At 41.5% G+C, this 25,004-nt stretch overlaps 1 protein-coding gene across 2 annotated transcripts in view; it reads left to right on the top strand.

Moving 5' to 3' along the window:
- Nucleotides 1-25,004, top strand: part of LOC114659119 (cytosolic phospholipase A2-like) — a 106,174-nt gene that overhangs the window by 65,285 nt on the left and 15,885 nt on the right. For both annotated transcript variants that reach the window (XM_028811376.2, XM_028811377.2), the window contains 5 exons: nucleotides 4,261-4,483; nucleotides 6,553-6,667; nucleotides 9,820-9,957; nucleotides 12,254-12,346; nucleotides 22,136-22,201. In XM_028811376.2, coding sequence (XP_028667209.1) covers nucleotides 4,261-4,483; nucleotides 6,553-6,667; nucleotides 9,820-9,957; nucleotides 12,254-12,346; nucleotides 22,136-22,201 — 635 coding nt within the window. The remainder of the gene's footprint in view (nucleotides 1-4,260; nucleotides 4,484-6,552; nucleotides 6,668-9,819; nucleotides 9,958-12,253; nucleotides 12,347-22,135; nucleotides 22,202-25,004) is intronic.

The raw sequence follows: 25,004 nt of genomic DNA, 5'->3' as shown, positions 1-25,004 counted from the left end.
AGATGTCTAAGTCTATTGGAATTTCACAAGAATTGGTAAGGCAACGAAAAAGTTTATCAGTTGTTAATGCTGATATACTGCTTTTGTAATACAGAGCAAAAAATCAAAAGAATGATAATGTTAATCTTTCATCTTATGGTTACTTCTTCAGACATTTTAATGTGTCATGTTCTCATGAAACAATGAGTGTGTTTTGATAGAGGGGAGAATATAAATGTTACCAAATCCTGGTGCCAAACATACTAATGTGAGTCAGATAAGTTGACTTATAAATCATTAAAGTCAAGAAAAGCATCAAATGACTATAATTGCTTTATAAATGTTTTCATATATCAGGGCAGGGGTTAAAACAGATTGATCATGGACAAAATCAGTAAAAGATGTAAACACAATGGGGCATCATTGTGCCCCACACTACAGACACAGTATCATTCAACACATTCCTGGGTTCAAATAAGGGGTTTTATTTGTAACCAAAACATTTTTTTTTGAATGCAGCCAAAATATACAATTATATAACACCAATAATAACCTCCAATTGAGTGTCCTCCAAGTGAGACCTGGGAATGCTTCCGTGTCACTGCACTGCATGTTGGAAGCACTTCTGGGTCATGTGGAAACCAACATTGTCTTCTCGCTGCAGCATCCAAAGACCCCGACAGGGCTGTGCCTCTATGCTGCAATTCCCATGCAACCCTGTGGGTGCCGTGATTGGGATCAGCACACAGGAACACTGCCACCTTCCTTGTGGGGGTATGAACTGCTCTCGGTATCCACATTCACTCAGTCTATTCATTATTCTTCGATCCCAGCCAGGATGAAGATGACAAGGCATTCCAGCCAGGTTGTGTGTCCACTCCTACAGTCCTTCCATTATTGCCTCCTAGCCCAGGGGGTTCATTCATCCATTCCATGGGACTTCCAAAGTGTATAAAGAGTTGAAAGAACAATTAAGATATTGTGGACTGGCTGACAAAGTGAAGCAAGCACATTTCAGTCTACACTAACTGCATATAACTAACAGGATTATAGCGTGGAAGATTCCAGAATCTTACCTTCATTAACAGAAGAATCCAGCAATACAGAGGGGAATAATAAACAAGTACCGTTTTACTTGTAGTTACTCTTCACATCAGCATTACACATAATTTGTGTTACAGTTATGCTACCTACTTTGGACCACATTATGAAAAACAGTCATCTATAATTTAAAAGTTTGTGGTGTATTCTCTTGCAGAATATTTTGTATGAATGATAAAGACTTACACTTTTATTTTAAAAATAATCAACTGGCACCAGTGACATCTGACATGATTTAGCCATTATAGCAATTGTGTGTACATACATAAACTAATGAATTAAGATATATTCTGAGCAAGTAAAAAAGATTTAACTAACAAAATAATGTAGATTTTTTACTCGACGGTAAATCTATCATGTACAGATATCCCACAGGAACTTTTGTGGATTTGCAGAATTGTTATACAAATATTTTTTAGCCTTAAATGAACCAACGGTGCAGTGAAGAAGGACGGGGCTGACTTTATTAATGCTCCCACTTGTGTTCTAAAAATTTACTTCTGCTCCTGTCCAATTCCACACAGAACTAAATTTCATCCATCTGTCTCCCCACCGCAGTGCTAAAAATGACATCCCTTTGCTGGAAGTCATGTCATATGGACAGATACCTTGACAAAGTCTACAGTCCACACATTTTTTATTTCTTCTGTTTTAGGTCATTTGTCAGTTTACTTTGTTCTTTGACAATGGCACTTGAGTAATGACATAAAACTACAGTGCCTGAACTATAGCAGTGGTGCCCCAGCAATTTTAAATACTCATCGCAGAAAGCGAACAGGTTGTGGCCACCTTTCTCTTCTACGTCAACAGAAAAAGCTGACATACTGTATATTTCTTTTTTTTCCTTTTCGTTTTTTATGTTTAAAATTGCCATTTGCAAGCCTTTTCAAGGAGAGTGGCATTTGTTTTACCTGCTGCTGCCAGCACACTGTTTCACACTACCTGGATATAACTTTCTGCATGTCAGGGGTCTGTGCCACTGTCTGAGTTCTCATTGGCTGTCTTTTTAACAGACAAGTGTAACCGAAAATAATTATTCATATTTGTATAGCACATAAAATAATGATAGTAATATTGATATTAACTATTTTAATCACAAATCTTATTTATAATTCACCCTAGTTTCTCCTGCACCAAAACTATGTTCAGTTAGGGCCATGAGATTACCACAAGAATGTACAGTTAAGTCCATAAGTGTTTGGACAGTGATTCAATTTTCATAATTTTAGCTCTCTGCGCCACCACAATGGATTTGAAATGAAGCAATCAAGATGTGATTGAAGTGTAGACTTGCAGTTTTAATTTAAGGTGTTTAACAAAAATATTGTATGAGCCATTTAGAAAAGTCAGTCATTTTTATACATGGTCCCCCCATTTTCAGGAGCTTAAAAGTATCTGGAGAAACTAACAATCATGAATATAACAATAATTTTCAATACTTGGTTGAAAATCCTTTGCACTCAATGACTGCCTGAAGTCTGGAACCCATGGCCTTCCCCAAGTGCCTGGTTTCCACCCTACTGATGCTTTGCCGGGCCTTTACTGCAGCTGTCTTCAGGTGCTGATTGTTTGTTGGACTTTCTGCCTTCAGTTCTGTCTTCAGCAAGGGAAATGCATTTCCATTTGGGTTGAGGTCAGTTGAGTGACTTGGACACTGAAGAATATTCCACTTCTTTGCCTTCAAAAGTACTTGGTTTGCTGTCATGGTATGTTTTAGCTCATTGTCCATATATACTGTGAAGCGTCGTCCTATCAGTTTTGTATATTTGTTTCTGAACCTGAGCAGACAGTATACACTTCAGAATTCATCTTGCAACTTTTGTCAGCAGTCATATCATCAGTAAACACTAGAGACCCACTTCCATTAGCAGTCATGCATGCCCGTGCCTTAACTCTGCCTCTGCCTCTACCATGTTTCCCAGATAATGTGGTATGCTACAGATCATTAGTCATGCCTTCTCTTCTGTGTCCATCATTCTGGTACATATTGATCTTAATTTCATTTGTCCAAAGAAAATTGTTCCAAAACTGGACTGCTTTGTTAATATTTTCTGGCAAGGTCCAATTCCGTCCATCATATGCTTGAGGATTACCAGTGGTTTGCACCTTGTAGTAAACCCTCTGAATTTACTTTCATGAAGTCTTTAGCTAAATGTTTTGAATTAGTTTTTCTTCGTCAAGGAAAGAATTCTGTGATCATCCAGCACAGTTGCCTTCCATGACTGTCCAGGCCTTCTGCTGTTGCAGACCTCACCATGGGGTTGATTTTCTTTATGAATATACCAGATGGTTGATTTGACCACTCCTCGTGTTTCTGCTGTCTCCCTAAAGGGTTTGATTTGTTTTCTCAGCCTAATGATGGCCTGTTTTTACTTGCATAGTCAGCTCTTTAGATCTCATATTGAGAGTTCACAATGACACTTGGAATCAATTCCAGACCTTCTACCTTTTAAAGAGAAAATTAGGGACCTGCTCATACCTGGCTATGGGACAGGTTGCTAGTCAATTGTCCCAACTACACTACACTTCAATCATGTATTTATTTCTTCATTTCAAATCCACTGTGGTGGGGTATAGAGTCAAATTTATGAAAATTATGTCACTGTCCAAACATTTAGGGACTTAACTGTGGATTTCCAGTGCGTGGCTTAATGCTGTGGGCTTAGAGTCACAGGTGTGAATTCTGTCCCTGTGGACTTCTTGTGTGCGTTCGTGAGTTTATCTACCACACCCCAAATGTGTGCATGTCTGTTTGAGTGGGGCCCTGTGGTAGACTGCTGCCCTATCCTGTCTGGGTTCACCCAATGTTCCCAGTTCTACCAGGATAGGAAACTACTCTCTACAACTCTGATCAGCAGTTTAAAGAATGAATAGATAAATGATTTTAATAAAAGAAATTAGACAGCAGCAATACAATGGAAAATATCACAAGTATTAACATGGAAAGAAGAAAGTACATTGTGACAAATACAAAGCCAAAAACTACTCCCAAGCTATGGAAGATCGTTGATCCCCTAACATCTGTTAACAAAAAAGGCAAATTCCCTGGCTATGTATTATAAAGTTTTGCTAAGAATTTTGTCATATTTGCTTATTTCATCTCTTCGTTTCTGTTTTTCATTTATTGTTACAACCCTTTGCGCTCATCATTGTCACCCTTTCTCTTTTACTACCTGTAAGGTATATGTCAACAATGTACTCTCATGCTGATTTCCCAGCAAAAGGACCAAAAGAAATCAATCAAGAACTGATGAAAAGTGTTAGCAGCAATCCTCTTTTCCTGCTTCTTCCCCAACACATCAAACGTTATATTGAAGCGTTATGGAAGAAGAAAGCATCTGGTCAGCCTGTCACCTTCACCGACATCTTTGGCATGCTGATAGGGGAGACGCTAATACGCAATGTAAGAGAAAGCTTCATCTTCCACCTAAAGTACTCATTTATAGTCCTTCTTAGGGCTTGCTGTTTCTTCTTGACTTAATGTTAATGGATTTGATCAATATCATTTAATGTGCTTATTGGAACCACAGCATTTCATTCTTATGTTGCGTAATCTAATGTAATTTTGCAATAATTTGTACAAAGATGAACATTTGATATAAACAATGATAATTGGTGAGAAAAATAATTTGATCAAGGTTTTAGATGGCTTGCCATACTGCTTACAACATGCACTTCCACACCCTTCCTCTTCTGCTCCAGTATACAAATAATGATACCAAAGAGAGGTGGCTACTTTGCCGAGATACTGATCAGTACACAAGATGGGCACTGCTAATTTGCATCCTATCAGATAAAATATTCTCTGTGCCTAAAAGTGTCAAACACTACAGACACGTTGCTGTTTCTAATGTAAGCGTGTTACTTTCCTATGCAAATGTTTGCCATTTACAGAGAACACCAGACTTTAAAACTGAAGCCTCAATGCCCTGCAGTATGCCTTGAAACTAACAACTGAAAAAGGCAAAGAGGACTTTTTTATGATTAGTTTATAAATGGACACATATAAAGCATGTGCTGCTTATAAATAGCAAGTGTATGTCTGAAATATATTTTTGAAACTTTTATTTACTTTTTTCCTCTTCCATTTTATGAAATATAAAACTGAGTTCAGGGTTATATTGAGGCTTTGCAAAGCTGTGAATGGTTTAGTGTCAATTGATGCCAGGAAGTTGCTGTCCTGTGGTTGGGTAAATATGGCTTTTGTTAGCAGAATATTTCACAAAAAATATGTAAAGAAGCAGCATGAGAAAGCGGATGACATGATAGCCCAGTAGGTAAACCCTAGTTGAATTCTCAGCTGAATCTTCTCGGTGGAGTTTACCATGCACACAGAGATCATAAGATGCTGCTACCTTATGTCCTTTCAGGTCTCAGAGTTTACTCAAAGGCAAAGGAAAATTTGCAGATCCCTTTTTTATTGGTCAAAATGTGTTGGGACCCTACTAATAGTCCCCTCCGCGTGCACAATCACCTACCATAGGTGAACCTGCTGTACCCTTAAAGCAACTGGAGGCAAGGTGAGCTTGGAGCCTCTCTTACTCCCTTCAGCACATGCTGGGTATTCATAACTACAATACTGAAACTTACCTTTGTCTCCATACTTCTTAATATAGAGGTCCTTCATGTTGCTGTCTTGCTCTGTACACATCAGGTACCACCTGGTCATTTCTGTTCATTATTGTAAAAATAACAAACAAAAATGCTGTACATAACTTTGTCAGGGAGCCATGCAGCTTGAGAATATCTGAATATTGACTACCTTGACACTACAACTCCTTTCCTACAAGCCCCCTTTCCACAGTAAATTGACAACTAAGCTGTATAACTAAATTCAGAATATGGCCACTTCTTAAAAGAAGATATAGTATACCAGAATAATACGCCAGTCTGGCTTTTTAAAAAGTTTTGCTATAACCTAAAAAGCTGTGCAACCATATCAGAATTATAAGATTTTTAACATCTAATCAAGTAAGCTGTGTAAAGGTGTATTTAACAAATGGTGTGATTTTCTCTTCTTAGTAATGTTCATATTTACTTTGTTGAGTGATTTTTGTTTTTTATATGCATCATTGCAAACTATTTGATTATCATTGATATTTTAAAAAACAGAAGAATCAAATTATTAAGACAACATTATATTAATATATATATTAATGCATTGCTTTTGGAAGCATGTGAAACCAAGTAATGTCTAACTGCTTAACCCTATGTCAACTAATAATTTGTTTTTGGAATTGCAGGTTAGGTGGATTGGTGATTCTAAATTGGCCCTAGTGTGTGCTTGGTGTGTGTTTGTGTGTGTCCTGCGGTGGGTTGGCACCCTGCCCAGGATTGTTTCCTGCCTTGTGCCCTGTGTTGGCTGGGATTGGCTCCAGCAGACCCCCGTGACCCTGTGTTCGGATTCAGCGGGTTAGAAAATGGATGGATGGATGGAAATTTCACTAACATATGTTGCGCTTTCCTTCCCAGAGGATGGATTACAGACTAAGCGACATGCAGGGGAAGATTAACGAAGGCCAGTGTCCTCTCCCGTTATTCACCTGCCTCCATGTCAAGCCGGACGTCTCTGAGCTGATGTTTGCAGGTAATACTGTAGCTTGTCTCATGTAAGCAGTCCTTTCAGTTTCAGTTTTAATAAGAGATTGCATTTTCAGATTAGGTTTCAGATTTAAAGAGAAATCCGATTAGTGACTTGTATTGTGATATTTACTTTAATTTTTAATTTCAGCTCTTTGGAATGCTGCCTATGCTCAATGTGTGATCTGTCAAGGAAATTGCACAATTGTTTGCAGTAGTTGTTTTTGCAACAAAATATAATTATATTGTTCACAAAAAATAATAGCTGTGGAGATTCTGAATCATGGTAGGAATGTATGAACAAACTCAATTGCTGGAAAATATTGTCACGAAATTAAGATGGTCTGTATATATAAATAATAGTCTGTATGTAAGCATTATGCAAAGCTCACTAAAACACTAGTTAATGTAACAGACTAGATTAAGTAAGCCACATCGCATTATTCAGTTTAGGTTCTTGGGAAACCTGTGCGTATTTGTAATATTAATAATAATAATAATAATATATTGGGTGCAAGGCTAGGAAAAAATGCTGGACAGGTTACCAATCTACCAAAGGGCTCTGTTACACATACATCAAGACATGTATTCATACAGATGAATATTTTATATTTCAAATGAATCTAAAAAGGACGTGTTTGAATTGTGGGAGGATAACAGGGATACCCATAGAAAACCCACACTGATGTGGAGAGAAGTGCAAACTCCACATAGAAAATGACTGCAAATGAAATTCAAACTCAGGTCACTACATATATAAGGCAGGAGCACTAACCACTATACCACCATGCCACCACTGCACCAAAACTATTAAATTGCTCCTCAAGATATCATAAGAAAGTAATGCACTGTAGCTAGATTTATTATCCACTCATATTCAAAACCTACCTATTCTATAAATGAGATGCTGGCAGCTGGGGTCTATCCTGGCAACATCAGGGTGGTGGGGGAATATCAGCCCCAGGCAAGACAACCTATGTAATATGGGGTACACACAACAACACTCCCTGACGTTGGACCAACAGAATGACAAATACAATCCTGCACACATTTGGAAATCTCCTAAGAACACAAAGAGAACATTCAGACTGCACATGGAAGGAGATCCTGACCAGGATTCAGGCCCAGCTACATAGGACAGCAGCACTAACCATTCTGCAAAACACCACACTGATCCAAACTTCAGTTTATGGTGAATTCATTCACATAGGTGTGAATTTTGAAGGAGCCCCTGGGCTTTTTGTAATCATCAGTTATTTTTCTCTTTGCTTTTTCTCATTACGTCTTTCTGTCTTTTGATTGGTTGGTTTTAAAATAGCTTCTTTCATCAGAAGTCTAACTACTTAAAGGATTACTATTTATAAAGTACAGGCATACTTAGTGACTACCTGTGACTAAATTTATAAACTGTACTCCTTGTCCCGAAATTAGATTATCTTTTGGTACACCTCTTTAATGGCATCATTTAGTTTGTGGGATAATTTCCTGTACACATTAGGAAATAGGCTCCTCCAAGGAATCATGTTTAGAATTTTAAATCTACTCATGTTGTTCTATTGTAAAGCAAAATGCTGTATTGCATGTTGCTATATCTTAAACTGATACTCTTCCAGTAGCTAATTTTTCACATTTCCTCACATTAATTTAGTTTAAGGTGTTAATTTGTTTGGGTTCAAAGCAGTGTTAGGGTAACAGACAAAATCACAATCAGAGTAAGTCTGCACCCGGGATCTTCTGTAAGCCCTTACCTCTTTCACCTGGTTATGGATATGCTGAGTCATGGGATAAAAGACCAGTCTCCCTGGTGCATGCTTTCTGCTGATGACTTTGTGTTGTGTAGCTCCAGAAAAGAGGAAGTGGGCAGGAAGCTGGAAGAATGGAGAAAGAAGGGCTTTGGAAGATAGAACACTGGAAACTAGTGCGGTGAAGACAGAATATGTGAGGTTTAATGAGGATCAGGTTTCAGAAGTTAGCCTGAAGGGAGACCTATTGAAAGGAGTGAAAACATTTAAATACGTAGGATCAGTGGTTGCCCAAGATGGAAAACTAGGTGCAGACACTCACAGAGTGCAGTGTGAATGGAACAACTGGAAAAAGTTCAAAGAATTAAGATGAAGGTTTAAGGTAAGATTTTTAAGACAGGAGTAAGAAAACTAATGATGAATGGAGCACAGGAGAAGAATTTTGGATGTGGCAGAAATTAGAATGTTGCGATGGATGTGTTAAGGTACAAAAAAGGACAGAATAAAAATTGAGACAATCAGAGGAACAAGAAAAATGGGAGAGATATCTAAGAAAGTACAGTACAGGAAAGTAGGTTGGAGTGGTATTGATGTGATGAGAAGAGACAATGAATATGTGGGCAAAAGAGTGATGGGAATGGAAGTACAGGGAAGAGAAAGCGAGGGAGACCAAAACAGAAATGGAATGATAGAGTAAAAGAAGATTTAAAAGAAAAGGGCCTCACTGGCAGGGAGTTGCAGGACCGGGCTGTATGGAGACGGTTGATCGAGCACTTTGACCCCACACAGAAGTGGGAAAAGATGAACAGGAAGAACAAAATGAAGTATTTATTTGTTTGAATCATAACAAGAACAGCCTACATGGCCAAGTTTAATGCTTGTAAGATTACATGCCCTTTGAGTTGTATCCATGACCAGGTGATATTTGGTTGGCTTTCGTTTTGAAAACAGCCCTGTGACATGGATTGCAGCCTGACTGTATTGCTGAACAGATGCTATCACCTTCCTGTATTTGGTCAATTGCTCCCCTAAAAGGAATGATTGTCTGAGCATGTATGGGCACAGCTACACCTTTCAATTATTGTCTGGTAAGCTTTTCATCCCACAGAAAATGTGGAAATATGTGAGTGGGAAGCTGGTCAGGAAAAATGTTAGTGTCTCTGAACACGTTTTTATGTAGAAACCAAGAAGCAGAATGCTGAGTAGACAGTTAATCAGCTTGGTGCTTCAGTAGTCCTGTCAAGAAAACCCTAGTGCACAGGAAGGAAGATCCAGGCCCTGTGTGAAGGCTGTGAGTTTAGCACTAGGGTGCAATACCCATGCAACATCAGCTGAATTTTTAGTAGCCGCTTCAGAATTGCTTCACCCTGTTTTGTTTGGTAAATTAAATTGTAACTATGCTGTGCTTTATCTGCAGATTGGGTGGAGTTCAGTCCTTATGAAATTGGAATGGCCAAATATGGGACTTTCATGCCACCTGACTTATTTGGAAGCAAATTCTTCATGGGGACGGTGGTAAAAAAATACAACGAGAATCCATTACACTTTCTCATGGGTAAGTGACACTGCTGGTATGAGAGAGAAGTGAGAGCCATGTGTAGGTTGCATACTTATTTTAGATTGCAGGATTACGTGCCAAAAGCACTGTATGGATATTTCCATTGTCATCAGTAGCTTGAACAATTTTATTTTTCAACTATATCATCAAATTAAGAATATTATTTCAATATTTTAGTACATTATTTTCACGTTTCGCCTGCATTCATTTGATTGGAGTGCCCCCACACTAATATTGACAAAAAGATTCTTTGGATTTGCAACAGCCAGCCAGGCAACCCATCCTCCTCTAGATATGCTTACTCCTGGTCAAGGCCACAAGCAGCTGGAGATTTCAATAGAACTAGGCACAAAGCTAGAACGCCCTTTCACCGAGGAGCCAGTCCGTCAGAGAGCACACTTGGACAGTGTCTCACATATTCACCTTCACTTACACTGGGCCAATTTAATATCATGAGTCATTCTCATTACTCTAAACTGAAGAAAGAAAATCGTGCAGACAGATTGACATCTCACAGAACACCCCTCAGACTGGGGTTCAACCACCAATGGACTACTGACAATCAAATAGCCATGCAAGGGGTGATCAAAAAGTTTTGAGCCTGACCTAGAAACACCAGTAAAACCAAACAAGCTTTAGATCTCAGCATAAACTTTATGAACACTACAGCAAGCAAGTCAAAACATTTGACACTGAAAAGCTTTGTGACGGGTATATGTTATACTACATATGTTATACCCGTCACAAAGCTTTTCAGTGTCAAATGTTTTGACTTGCTTGTGCAACCATTCTTCCGAGGCTGATTTGATGCCTTCATCCTTGACGTGTCCCACAATGGTAGTCCTTCAGACTGGTCTGCAGTAAAAAGGGTGGGAGCAATAACGCGCAGTGTAGCCTTTGCAGCCTTCACAGTGTGAGCAGGAGGACTGACATGACACAAAAGAGGGATGGTTGACAACTTTCCTCACTGTTTTACCTTTATTTACTGTTTCAAATGGCCAAGTAAATCATTATGAATTACAACCTTAACATTATTTAAAAATACGTTTGGACATGAAAGTGGCAGCACTGGCTTAGCCCTTGAAATTCTTTGCTGCTGGGGAGTCGCCCAATGGTTCTGGGTCATAGTGATGGATCTAAATTTCGTCCCTACTTATGAAATGTTACTTAAATTTCTCCCAGTTTGAGTTCATTAGCATAGGAGTCATCTTGGAACACTGGATGCCGTGAAGATTCGTTTCAAGAGTTAAAATTTTGTGCGTCTAACCATATTCATGTTAAATTATTCTTGAATAATTGACTCAAGTCAGACATAACTAATCTCAGTAGAGTCTATTATCTGCATAATTTTACATTTGTTTAAATTTAAAAATCATTTAATTCAAATTACCATAAATATGAATTCTGTCCGAACCATCTGTAGCATGCTAGATCTGCTAATTTGACTAATTTGTCATCACTGCTTACCTGCAATATTTTATAAGGATCATGTAAGTTAAAAAGATGGGCCCCAACACATATTCATGTGGGATATCACATTTTTCAATTCCTAATTTACAATTTGATGTTCACACTACAGATTGCCATTTGCATTTAAGCCATTTCTACCTTTCATTTTTTGGCTCATTCCCACATGCACTACTTTATTAAACATTAAAATAAATACAATATCATTTACTGTACAGCTTTGACGTGTTTTTGTTGCTTCTTCATAAAATTCCATTCAGATAAGCAAAAGACATTCTGTTTTATCCTACTAGCTGTGCTACGAGCTAAGACAGGTTGAAATCAGCATTAATGTTTGCAGTGCTCCATGCAAAGCATACATCTTTTGTATGCCATTAGGTATAGGATTCGTAAAAGCAGTGTTTAATGTTTGTGATGTGCCATCTATTAGAATGACAAATGCGATGCATTTAATTACTAAAAATGTTTCTGATGCATTCGCTTTTGGAATAGCAGGAACATAGCAACCGGACGAACACACAGACAGACACACAGACACTTATCATTTTATTATGAATGTGTGCACAAGTGTGTTCTTCAAAGGACTAGGTTTGGCTTCCATGGCAGGTAGAAATGGATTAAGTGAATTTGGTAAATGGATGGATCATTTACATTGCTTAAAGTATGTGGTGCACATTCCTTCCTTCCTTGGCTTGTACATCCTGAATTATTTTTTGTGTCTGTCCATGTCTGTTAAATAAATACCTGACTCTTAAACTTGCTGTACTTAATATGTTTATCAAAAAGGTTTAACCAATGCAAGTATCTCTTTGCTCTTTCCTGGCAGGAGTATGGGGCAGTGCTTTCTCCATTCTCTTCAACAGAGTACTGGGTGTATCAAGTGCAAACAGCTCAGGATCTACCATGGAGGAAGAGCTTGGTAAGAAACTAGGAAAACCTGATCAATATCTCTTTAATGTGAAAGTGCAAACTGCTGCAGTCTGAGAATGTCTTATTTCATATAGTAATCCTCACAAAAATTACATTTTCTACTTCTTTATTTAAATTTATCAAGAAACATCACATAGAAATAAATGTACAATACTGTTCAAAGATTAAGTTAGAACTAATGGCAGTGTGCCTGCAGGGCTAGCAGTGGACAGTCTTTTTGTGATGTATTGATTGCTTTTATGGCTTTGTAGCACTAAAATTATTTACTACACTGCAACATCAGGAAAGATGGGGCAAAGGTAACTAAGGCCAGAGCCTCAGTTGTATCGAGTCAGTTGGCCAACATTGTCTACTGTGGCAATGACACCAAATTTAAGGCAAGACTTAAGAATCCACACAAGAGACACAAGACAACAAGGTTTTTGTCCCTCAAACCTACTGTATTGATGGCAGCAGGAAGATACGGCTGCCTGTGGTATATCTTAGTAAGAGTGCAAAGATCACATCGGTTAAGTTTGCAGATGACACTAAATTAGGTGGAACAGTAGATAATCCAGAATCTACCAAATCATTACAGAATTACCTGGGTTGAATTCAGGCTTTGGCAAATTTGTGGCAGATGAAATTTAAAGTAATTTAATGCATTACATTTGGGAAATAAAATGGTTAGATTTTAATACACAATCAAAATTTTGAAACTTAAAAGTATCACTTATGAGAAGGATCCAGGAGTCATAGTGTTCTTGTCACTTGCTTCTACATCAAGAGAGCATACAGAAGTGATGAAGAAGGCTAAAATAATGTTAGGTTATAGAGCATGAAGTGTAAATTATAATTCAAGTGAGGTTATACTTAAGTTATAGAATGCTCTAGTGAGGACTCCCCTGGAGCACTGTGTGCAGTTTTGGTCTCCATATCATAAAAAATCGGGAGTGATCTCCCCTAGACTCAATCGTATACTTGGATATGGGGATGGATATTTGAGGGGTAAACCACAAGATAATGATTATATTTCAATATTATGTACATTAAAGAACCATCAACAACAAATGAAATCAAATTAATAATATATTGAACAATTATTACAAAAGTAAAATTGAATAAATTGGTCTCTGCAGCTGCATGAATAAAAGGTAGCAGAAATAGCCCAAAAGTTGAAAGAAATCTACGTTTTGTACCTAACACTTGTATGCTAAATTTGGTTGACCTAAGTTATAAGGTACTCAAGTTATGTTTACATACACACTCACACACGCACACACACACACAAACACAAACACACACAGACATAATTCCAAAAATGGTATTTTTGGAGGATTCCAAAACTTACCCTAGACTTTGTATACAAGAAATTCAGGGAGATCTAAAGCGTTGAGATTCGTCAAAATTTCAACATCAAATTTTTGGATGATTACAATACTTTCCCTATATTTTGTATACAAAAAAGTAAAAAGATGCAGTAGTACTAGAGAAGTGTTCGGGAAAGAGCGACTAGGGTGATTCCAGGATTGAGAGGTATGAGCTATGATTGAAGAAGATGAGCTTTTTTTTTGTTTAAGAAAACAAAAATTAAGAGGTAACATGATTACAGTGATTAACATTACAAATAAAATTAGTACAATGGATCCAAGCTGTTATTTTGAAACAAGTTCTTCAAATAAGGAAACAGAGGCACAGGTGAAAACTTGCTGGCACAGGTGAAAACTTGCTAAGGGGCAATTGCACACCAACATTACAAAGATTTCCTCACACTGAGAGGTATAGAGACATAAAATAAGTTAGTGTGATGGAGAATTGGACTTCAGGGATAGGATTGACAAGTAGGATTGACAAGATTGGTTGGGCTGAATGGCCTCTTCTCATCCAAATTTTTCTGTCTAAACGCCATTCAGGTCTTGTTTATTTTAAATGTTGACAGAGATGGCTAACGCGGCCAGGGGAGCTGTGGTAGGATGGCAGCAGGAGTTTTACAGGGCCAATCCTAATCCCAGATGGAGTTGCCAGGCTAATCCAGAAATGCATTCAGAGATGAGATTTAAAAGAACCTTATGGCCATAGTAATAGTGAAGTGAAGTTAAAGACGCTTTGGGTTTTTTTTAATTGTTTGTATGGCCCCTTCAGTCTCTGCTATCACTCTGATTTTAGCATCATCTGCAATTTCACAAATTATTTAACAATATCAGAATCTGTATCATTAACCTAAATTAGAAAAAGTACCCGTCCAAGTACCGACCCCTGAGGAAATCGACTGATGCCCTCACTCAATACAGAGGGAGTATTCTCCTCTTACTGTATTTGCACTTTTATGTCCTATCGATTAGCCAAATTGAAATCCAGTTTTAGAAGTTGCCAATACCCCTCCTTTAACCGTCACCTTATCGTGGTGGAGGGGTTTGCGTGTCCCAATGATCCTAGGAGCTCTGTTGTCCGGGGCTTTATGCCCCTGGTAGGGCCACCCAAGGCAAACTGGTCCTAGGTGAGGGATGAGACAAAGAGCGGTTAAACAAACCTCCTATGAAGAAAAACCATTTTGGACGGCGTTTTCCCTTGCCCGGATGCGGGTCACCGGGGCCCCACTCTGGAGCCAGGCCTGGAGGTGGGGCTCGATGGCGAGCGCCTGGTGGCCGGGCCTGCACCCATGGGGCTCGGCCGGGCACAGCCCGAAGAGGCAACGTGGGTCCCCCCTTCCCATGGGCTCACCACCTATGGGAGGGGCCAAGGAGGTCGGGTGCAGTGTGAGTTGGGTGGTGGCCGAAGGCGGGGACCTTGGCGGTCCGATCCTCGGCTACAGAAACTGGCTCTTGGGACGTGGAATGTCACCTCTCTGAAGGGGAAGGAGCCTGAGCTAGTGCGCGAAGTTGAGAGGTTCCGGCTAGATATAGTTGGGCTCACCTCGACGCACAGCTTGGACTCTGGAATCAATCTCCTTGAGAGGGGCTGGACTCTCTACCACTCTGGAGTTGCCCCCGGTGAGAGGCGCCGAGCAGGTGTGGGTATACTTATTGCCCCCCAACTTGGAGCCTGTACATTGGGGTTTACCCCGGTGGACGAGAGGGTAGCCTCCCTTCGCCTTCGGGTGGGGGGACGGGGCCTAACTGTTGTTTGTGCGTATGCACCGAACAGCAGTTCGGAGTACCCACCCTTTTTGGAGTCCCTGGAGGGGGTGCTAGAGGGCATACCTTCTGGGGACTCCCTCGTTCTGCTGGGAGACTTCAATGCTCACGTGGGCAATGACAGTGAGACCTGGAAGGGCGTGATTGGGAGGAATGGCCCCCGTGATCTGAACCCGAGCGGTGTTTTGTTATTGGACTTCTGTGCTCGTCACGGGTTGTCCATAACGAACACCATGTTCAAGCATAGGGGTGTTCATATGTGCACTTGGCACCAGGACACCCTAGGCCTCAGTTCGATGATCGACTTTGTGGTCGTGTCGTCGGACTTGCGGCCACATGTCTTGGACACTCAGGTGAAGAGAGGGGCGGAGCTGTCAACTGATCACCACCTGGTGGTGAGTTGGCTTCGATGGTGGGGGAGGATGCCGGTCAGGCGTGGTAGGCCCAAACGTGTTGTGAGGGTCTGCTGGGAACGTCTGGCAGAGCCCCCTGTCAGAAGTAGCTTCAACTCCTACCTCCGGCAGAACTTCGACCACATCCCGAGGGAGGTGGGGGACATTGAGTCCGAATGGGCCATGTTCCGTGCCTCTATTGTTGAGGCAGCTGACCGGAGCTGTGGCCGTAAGGTGGTCGGTGCCTGTCGTGGCGGCAATCCCCGAACCCGCTGGTGGACACCGGCGGTGAAGGATGCCGTCAAGCTGAAGAAGGAGTCCTACAGGACCCTTTTGTCCTGTGGGACCCCAGAGGCAGCTGATAGGTACCGGCAGGCCAAGCGGAATGCGGCTTTGGTGGTTGCTGAGGCAAAAACTCGGGCGTGGGAGGAGTTTGGGGAGGCCATGGAGAATGACTTTCGGATGGCTTCGAGGAGATTCTGGTCCATCATCCAGCGTCTCAGGAAGGGGAAGCAGTGCAGTGTCACACTGTATATGGTGGGGATGGTGCGCTGCTGACCTCGACTCGGGACGTTGTGGGTCGGTGGGGGGAATACTTCGAAGACCTCCTCAATCCCATTAACATGCCTTCCAATGAGGAAGCAGAGCCTGGGGACTCAGAGGTGGGCTCCCCCATCTCTGGGACTGAGGTCACCGAGGTGGTCAAAAAACTCCTTGGTGGCAGGGCCCCGGGGGTGGATGAGATACGCCCGGAGTTCCTCAAGGCTCTGGATGTTGTAGGACTGTCTTGGCTGACACGCCTCTGCAACATCGCATGGACATCAGGGACAGTGCTGCTGGATTGGCAGACCGGGGTGGTGGTCCCCCTCTTTAAGAAAGGGGATCGGAGGGTGTGTTCCAACTACAGAGGGATCACACTCCTCAGCCTCCCTGGAAAAGTCTATTCAGGGGTCCTGGAGAGGAGGGTCCGTCGGATAGTCGAGCCTCGGATTCAGGAGGAACAGTGTGGTTTTCGTCCTGGTCGCGGAACAGTGGACCAGCTCTATACCCTTAGCAGGGTCCTGGAGGGTGCATGGGAGTTTGCCCAACCAGTCTACATGTGTTTTGTGGACTTAGAAAAGGCATTCGACCGTGTCCCTTGGGGAATCCTGTGGGGGGTACTCCGAGAGTATGGGGTACCGGCCCCCCTGATAAGGGCTGTTCAGTCCCTGTACGATCAGTGCCAGAGCTTGGTCCGCATTGCCGGCAGTAAGTCGAACCCGTTTCCAGTGAGAGTTGGACTCCGCCAGGGCTGCCCTTTGTCACCGATTCTGTTCATAACTTTTATGGACAGAATTTCTAGGCGCAGCCAGGGTGTTGAAGGGGTCCGGTTTGGTGGGCTCAGGATTGGGTCACTGCTTTTTGCAGATGATGTTGTCCTGTTTGCTTCATCAGGCCGTGATCTTCAGCTCTCTCTGGATCGGTTCGCAGCCGAGTGTGAAGCGGCTGGGATGAGAATCAGCACCTCCAAATCCGAGACCATGGTCCTCAACCGGAAAAGGGTGGAGTGCCCTCTCAGGGTTGGTAGCGAGATCCTGCCCCAAGTGGAGGAGTTCAAGTATCTCGGGGTCTTGTTCACGAGTGAGGGAAGAATGGAGCGTGAGATCGACAGGCGGATCAGTGCGGCATCCGCAGTAATGTGGGCGTTGCATCGGTCTGTCGTGGTGAAAAAGGAGCTGAGCCGCAAGGCGAAGCTCTCAATTTACCAGTCGATCTATGTTCCTACCCTCACCTATGGTCATGAGCTATGGGTAGTGACCGAAAGAACGAGATCGCGAATACAAGCGGCTGAAATGAGTTTCCTCCGCAGGGTGTCTGGGCTTTCCCTTAAAGATAGGGTGAGAAGCTCAGTCATCCGGGAGGGGCTCAGAGTAGAGCCGCTGCTCCTCCGCATCGAGAGGAGTCAGATGAGGTGGCTCGGGCATCTGATCAGGATGCCTCCTGGACGCCTCCCTGGTGAGGTGTTCCAGGCACGTCCAACCGGGAGGAGGCCCCGGGGAAGACCCAGGACACGCTGGAGGGACTATGTCTCTCGACTGGCCTGGGAACGCCTTGGGATTCTCCCGGAAGAGCTAGAAGAAGTGGCCGGGGAGAGGGAAGTCTGGGCATCTCTGCTCAAGCTGCTGCCCCCGCGACCCGACCTCGGATAAGCGGGAGACAATGGATGGATGGATGAAGTTGCCAATAGCTTCTAATTTCAGAATTAGATAGATAGATAGATAGATAGATAGATAGATAGATAGATAGATAGATAGATAGATAGATAGATAGATAGATAGATAGATAGATAGATACTTTATTAATCCCAATGGGAAATTCACATTCTTCAGCAGCAGCATACTGATACAATAAATAATATTAAATTAAAGAATGATAATAATGCAGGTGAAAAACAGACAATAACTATGAATAATGTTGAATGTTAACGTTTACCCCCCCGGGTGGAATTAAAGAGTCGCATAGTTTGGGGGAGAAACGATCTCCTCAATCTGTCAGTGGAGCAGGACAGTGACAGCAGTCTGTCGCTGAAGCTGCTCTTCTGTCTGGAGATGATACTATTTAGTGGATGCAGTGGATTCTCCATAATTGATAGGCGCCTGCTGAGCGCCCTTCGCTCTGCCACAGATGTTAAACTGTCCAGCTCCATGCCAACAATAGAGCTTGCCTTCCTCACCAGTTTGTCCAGACGTGAGGCGTCTTTCCTCTTAATGCTGCCTCCCCAGCACACCACTGCGTAGAAGAGGGCGCTCGCCACAACTGTCTAATAGAACATCTGCAGCATCTTATTGCAGATGTTGAAGGACGCCAGCCTTCTAAGGTAGTATAACCGGCTCTGTCCTTTCTTGCACAGCGCATCAGTATTGGCAGTCCAGTCTAATTTATCATCCAGCTGCACTCCCAGATATTTATAGGTCTGCACCATCTGCACACAGTCACCTTTGATGATCACTGGGTCTATGGGGGGTCTGGGCCTCCTAAAATCCACCACCAGCTCTTTGGTTTTGCTGGTGTTCAGGTGTAGGTGGTTTGAGTCGCACCATTTAACAAAGTCATTGATTAGGTCCCTATACGCCTCCTCCAGCCCATTCCTTATGCAGCCGACGATAGCAGTGTCATCAGCGAACTTTTGCACATGGCAGGACTCCGAGTTGTATTGGAAGTCCGATGTATATAGGCTGAACAGGACCGGAGAAAGTACAGTCCCCTGTGGCGCTCCTGTGTTGCTGACCACAATGTCAGACGTGCAGTTCCCAAGACGCACATACTGAGGTCTGTCTTTAAGATAGTCCACGATCCATGCCACTAGGTATGAATCTAATCCCATCTCTGTCAGCTTGTCCCTAAGGAGCAGAGGTTGGATTGTGTTGAAGGCGCTAGAGAAGTCTAGAAACATAATTCTTACAGCACCACTACCTCTGTCCAAGTGAGAGAGGGATCGGTGTAGCATATAGATGATGGCATCCTCTGCTCCCACCTTCTCCTGATATGCAAACTGCAGAGGGTCAAGGGCGTGTTGAACCTGTGGCCTAAGGTGGTGAAGCAGCAGCCTCTCCATGGTCTTCATCACATGTGATGTCAGAGCAACAGGCCGAAAGTCATTCAGCTCACTAGGACGTGATACCTTTGGGATTGGGGTGATACAAGATGTTTTCCAAAGCCTCGGGACTCTCCCCTGTTCTAGGCTCAGGTTGAAGATGCGCTGTAGAGGGCCCCCCAGCTCCGATGCACAGACCTTCAGCAGTCGTGGCGATACTCCATCTGGACCCGCTGCTTTGCTGGCATGAAGTCTCCTCAGCTCTCTGCTCACTTGCGCTGTTGTAATTATGGGTGGGGATGTCTTTCCTATGCTGGTATCAGCAGAAGGATGTGTGGAGGGTGCAATACTCCAAGGTGAGAGTGAGATTGGGTTAGGGTGGTCAAACCTGTTAAAGAAGTTGTTCATTTGGTTTGCTCTCTTCACGTCTCTCTCAATGGTGGTACCCCGCTTCGAGCTGCAGCCAGTGATGATCTTCATCCCATCCCACACTTCCTTCATGCTGTTATTCTGCAACTTCTGCTCCAGCTTTCTCCTGTACTGCTCCTTCGCCGCCCTGAGCTGGACTCGGAGTTCCTTCTGCACGCGCTTGAGCTCATGCTGATCACCGTCTTTAAAAGCCCTTTTCTTCTGGTTCAAAAGGCTCTTGATGTCACTTGTAATCCATGGCTTGTTGTTAGCATAGCAGCGTACAGTTCTTACTGGAACTACAATGTTCATACAGAAGTTGATGTAGTCAGTAGTGCAGTCAACAACTTCCTCAATGTTCTCATTATGAGATCTTAATCTTAATCTTCAGTATGGAGATTTTGGAAAGTCTAAGTAAACTTTGTCGTATGCTTTGTCTGCTGCTCTAGTTACCCATTCAGACAAGTCTAACAGATAAGTTTGGTAAGATCTTCACATCATAAACCCATGTTGTCTGTTACATAGTTACTGAGTTACCTGGTGTTACCATAAATAAGCCCTGCAATAAATAATTATGGAGGCAACATGGGCCAGTCCTCAGTGGCTTGGAGCCATGATAAAAGTAATGAGTTGAAATATTTGATTAAAACAAAAAACTAAATGTAACTGGAAGGAATCAAATCCAGATATCTTGGTTTAAAACAATGTACCGTAAGCTAACCGTCACACCACCTACATGGAGCTGTTTCTCCGCTAAGAAATGACAATGCATTGTTCCACACCTCTTGGTAGTTTGAAACTGCAGCTGTGTTTGCCAGGTTTGCTCAGGTTTTGTTTTCAAAGTTCACTATAAATATAAAGTGAGGAAAATATGGTTGTGTTTAAGCTACACATGGTTAGTGATTCCAGTTTGTTACGAGATGTGGCTGTGGGGAGCACTAGCTCAGACTCCAAGCCACTCTAAGGCTGAAAGTTGTATTTCAAAAACTGATTATGCAGTTTCAGGCATGACAAAGAAACCTTGTTATACAGGTTGTGATGGTAGTGTAATAATAAGAGATTTCACTTGTGACCCCAGGTTGCGATAAATAACTAAAGAAAAAATATGGCCCCATCCACTACTGCCTCTGGTGGCTCTTTTGCCTCTGGTAAACCCTTACCGGCTGGTCAACATATAATTTTATATGTTTATATATGTATGTGTGCAGACTTTTATATATGTGCAGTATGTAAGTGTGCATATAAATATGTATGTATATAATATACAGTATAAGTCATAGCAATGCTCTTTGAAAGTTGTTTGGTGATAAAGCTTGTTGCATTGTCTCGATACACTTAGCTCTTTGGTTTTTTTATGGCTTGGGTTTGTTTTTCATCATTTCGAAATACTCATGTTCGTTATGCGGTCTAAAAGCACTACGAGCAAGTCACTTTGAATTGCTGAAGTATGCATATGTGTGAAGGGTTTATGGTGTTTGCTCTTTATGCCCTTTGCTGCTGAATTGGTTTCCAAGCCCTTATGGCCCTGACCTTAAAAACAAATATATTATCCCCACATACACTTATTTTGAAGTTGCAATTTGTTGTTTACAAAAACCAGGGAGTTGGAGCCTATCCTACCAGCACCGGGTGCAATCGAGCAGCTACTCATGGCCATTCTCATTCGTGCTGTGTCAATTCAACCTAACACTTATATAAATATTTCAGAGTAACAACAACATTATCTGGAAAATATCTCAGATCTGTTCACCTCAGGAAGCAGCAGTGCATCAGTGTGCCATCTTCAAAGTGTATCATACAGTAGCCATATGAGGTGTTGACCTTATGCTGATGTTCTATTTTTTCTTTTTCTACCTACGCATTTTGCCACTATTGCCACTTCACTTTTAAGCAAGATATTTTTATTTCCCTCTCATTATTTCCTTTTTCACTGAAGAATCAGTTACGACACAGCAGGGGATATCTTGTCATCCACAACTTCCTTTTGTACACTGTGCTGTTTACTAAGCAGTTTTTTAGTCTGTTGAACTACAGTTCATTCACCACGCTTATGGATCTTATATCAAGCAACGTACGTTCCATTCTCCGGTTTTTATGGATTTCAGAATATCCTTATTAAAAACAAAGCATCTCCTTTAATCAAGAATTTAGCAGCACACAATTCTTTCCTAATCAAGCAGTCTTCTCATTTTTTTCTGTTTTTGCAGTGTTTGCCAACTTTAACTATCATCTCTCTTTTATTCATATGCATAATGCATAAATTGACGAAATCACATTTTTTGTTTTCACAGAAAATCTTAAGCCAGAGCACATTGTTGGGGAGGACAGCCTAGACAATGATGAAGAACCTCGCAAAGGTAAAACAGAATTGTCTATTAGTGTGTAGCGCTTTGCCATTAATGGTTCATCATGAAGCTCTGATCACTCTATGCCAACTGGCAGCAGCGTATTTGACAAATAAATGCAGCTCTTTTCAAGTTCTGTTGGCCTGTCATACTTTTACTTATAGTGAGAATTAAAAGATTCAAGTTCCCAATGTGGTATATAATTATTTAAACAAAACAAATTTCTGTTCATCTGCTTGAAATGATCAGCAGATACTGGCCTCTTCTACTGCCACTACCCTATGAAGACTACTGCTCCATATTTTCAGGGAAATTACATTTTAAGAAAATCAGGCTCTGTGAAGCTGAAGAAAAAAAAACACATTTGGAAAATTATTTTTAGTGGATTAGTGGCCTCTGGGTTCAAATCCAATGCCTTGACATTGTCTGTGTGGAATTTGCATGTTGTCCCCTTGCATCTGTGTGTGTTTCTTCAGGTACTCACAATGACATGCTTGATAGTTTGATTAGTCCTTCTAAATGGGCTGCTGGGTGTTGCCAGGTGGTAATGAACTTATCTGATGAGTTTAAACCCAATTTGTTGTACTACGACAGATTCAAAAATCTATTACCGTGTTTAACTCCATTTACAGCATAAAGACCACATTCTCTTAGAGTTCCTTTTTTTCCTTATTATTACTGCATCTGGTATTCATTGGGTGGTCCTGCACTTTGATCTTTTTATTTGTTTAAAAATGTAAACATAGACTAAAGAGGAAGTCTTCGAGTGGCAGTTTGTAGTGAAAGCATTCTGGACAGTGTTACTTGGTCAATGACATGGCAAAAAAAACCTTCTTCCTTGGCATTGGTCTTTAGTAGTAACACAGAATTTAGCTTCATTTTTTAAGAAACTTTTCTGAAGCAAAAAAATAAACTTAGTTGCTCAAAATGATTTAAGTTTTGAATTACTGCTCATAGGGATCAAAAGGATTTCTTTTTTTTTAATTGAAATAAAATGTTTAATTTAACAATCTACCTTCGTCAGCTGCTCTTTATGGAGTATCAGCGAGGCTAATCTCTTCATTAAAAATAACAGTAAAAACAAAAAGAATACAGTACTGCAACTGTAGCCTAAAAGTTCTGAGGAATTAGAAAGTGATCAGTATACAGACCAGGTAGCAAGTCCCTATCAGCTGCCACCATACGGGCCCTTGTCCACCCAGTGTGTCCGTGCCCTTGGCCAGAGCACAGACTTGTCCACCCACTGTGTCCCCGTTCCCAGCCACAGCATAGGCCCTTCAGCTCCTAGACAAAGCACAGGTTCTCATTTACCCTCGCCCATACCAAGAATTCTGATTAGATTGAGCAGCTTTGACTTCCTCCATGCTGAATTACTCTTTGTGTTACATTGAGATTAACAATTAATCACCAAAAAGAGCTGTTGTTTCAGCTTTTATTTCTGATAAGTGTTGAATAATGGAAATATACATGGGCACATCTCATTTTCACAGTTCTATTTTAGAACATAAGAAATTTTACAAATGAGATGAGACCATTCAGTCCATCAGGCTCATTTGTTTAGCTAATATAGATAAGCTCTGTCAATATCTCATCCAGATACTTCTTAAAGGTTTTGAGGGTTTCTGCTTTAACTACATATCCTGGTAGTTTGTTCCAGATTTGCACAATTCTTTGCTTAAAGAAGTGCTTTCTGGCTCCGGTCCTAAATGCACTTCCTCTTAATTTGCACTGGGTTTTTTGAGTATGTAATTCACCGTTCAAGTTAAATAATTCATCTGGATCTACTTTATCATGCCTTAAATACTTTGCTGGGGCTCTGAAGCTAATTACCCACAATTTGCAGTTAATCGGCTTTACCTGCAGAGACAAAGAGCCTGTGATGTGCTCCTCAATTGACCCACAACTGACCTTAATTAATTACACAAACGCAATGTTGACACACCACTATCAACTGAAAATGAAAGCAAGTGATCCTAATTTAACTTACTGTGACTTGCTAAATCCTGACTTACCTTCTTTCCAACTTTTCTCATTTCTTTTTTACCCGAGCTAAATACAGATGAGAAAAAATTCCTTGGTGGATGTGTTCAACATTGAAACTGGTAAACAACAGATTTTCCCCAGGAATTTCAAACTGACAAAATTTACAGTACAGGTTTTTTCTTTCCTAATTTGCGGCCATCAAGGGGCAGAGTAGCCTCCATTGTGTACTGCAATGGTACTGAGAGGGATCTGTAAACAAGCCATCAATCTATGTTCTTAACTTGTTAATCCTGAATCAGGGTCATGTAAAAGCTGAGCCCACATTGATACCATCGAGTACAAGACAGAAACCATTGTAGAATAGGGACCACTTTGTTCCAGTCCACATTCACACCCATGCCCACAATCGCTCAACAGATGCCAGTTTAGAATCACCAGGGGCCTCATGTATAAACGGTGCGTACGCACAGAAATGTTGCGTACGAACCTTTCCACGCTCAAATCGCGATGTATAAAACCTAAACTTGGCGTAAAGCCACGCACATTTCCACGGTAACTCATTCCTTGGCGTACGCAATTTATCCGCCCGGTTTTGCAGACTGGCGGCACCCAGCGTCAAAGCAGTGCTACTGTTCCTGTGTGATCACCCTTTCTTTCTTAGACCCACATTCCTGGCGCGGCTTTATAAATACACTGAAATTAACTGCATATTGTTTATTAGTGTAATGCATCTGATTGTAATTAACCTGTAGCAATATAATGGTCCAGGGAATAGCCATAGTATTCCAAATACCATAACTGCTTTAGCGTTGTAACTCTCACTGCATCTTCT

The sequence above is a fragment of the Erpetoichthys calabaricus genome, chromosome 10 (assembly GCF_900747795.2).
Source record: "Erpetoichthys calabaricus chromosome 10, fErpCal1.3, whole genome shotgun sequence".
In the NCBI taxonomy this organism is placed as follows: domain Eukaryota; kingdom Metazoa; phylum Chordata; class Cladistia; order Polypteriformes; family Polypteridae; genus Erpetoichthys; species Erpetoichthys calabaricus.
Note: the sequence above shows the minus strand (reverse complement) of the source record. Positions and strands in the feature narration are given on the sequence as shown.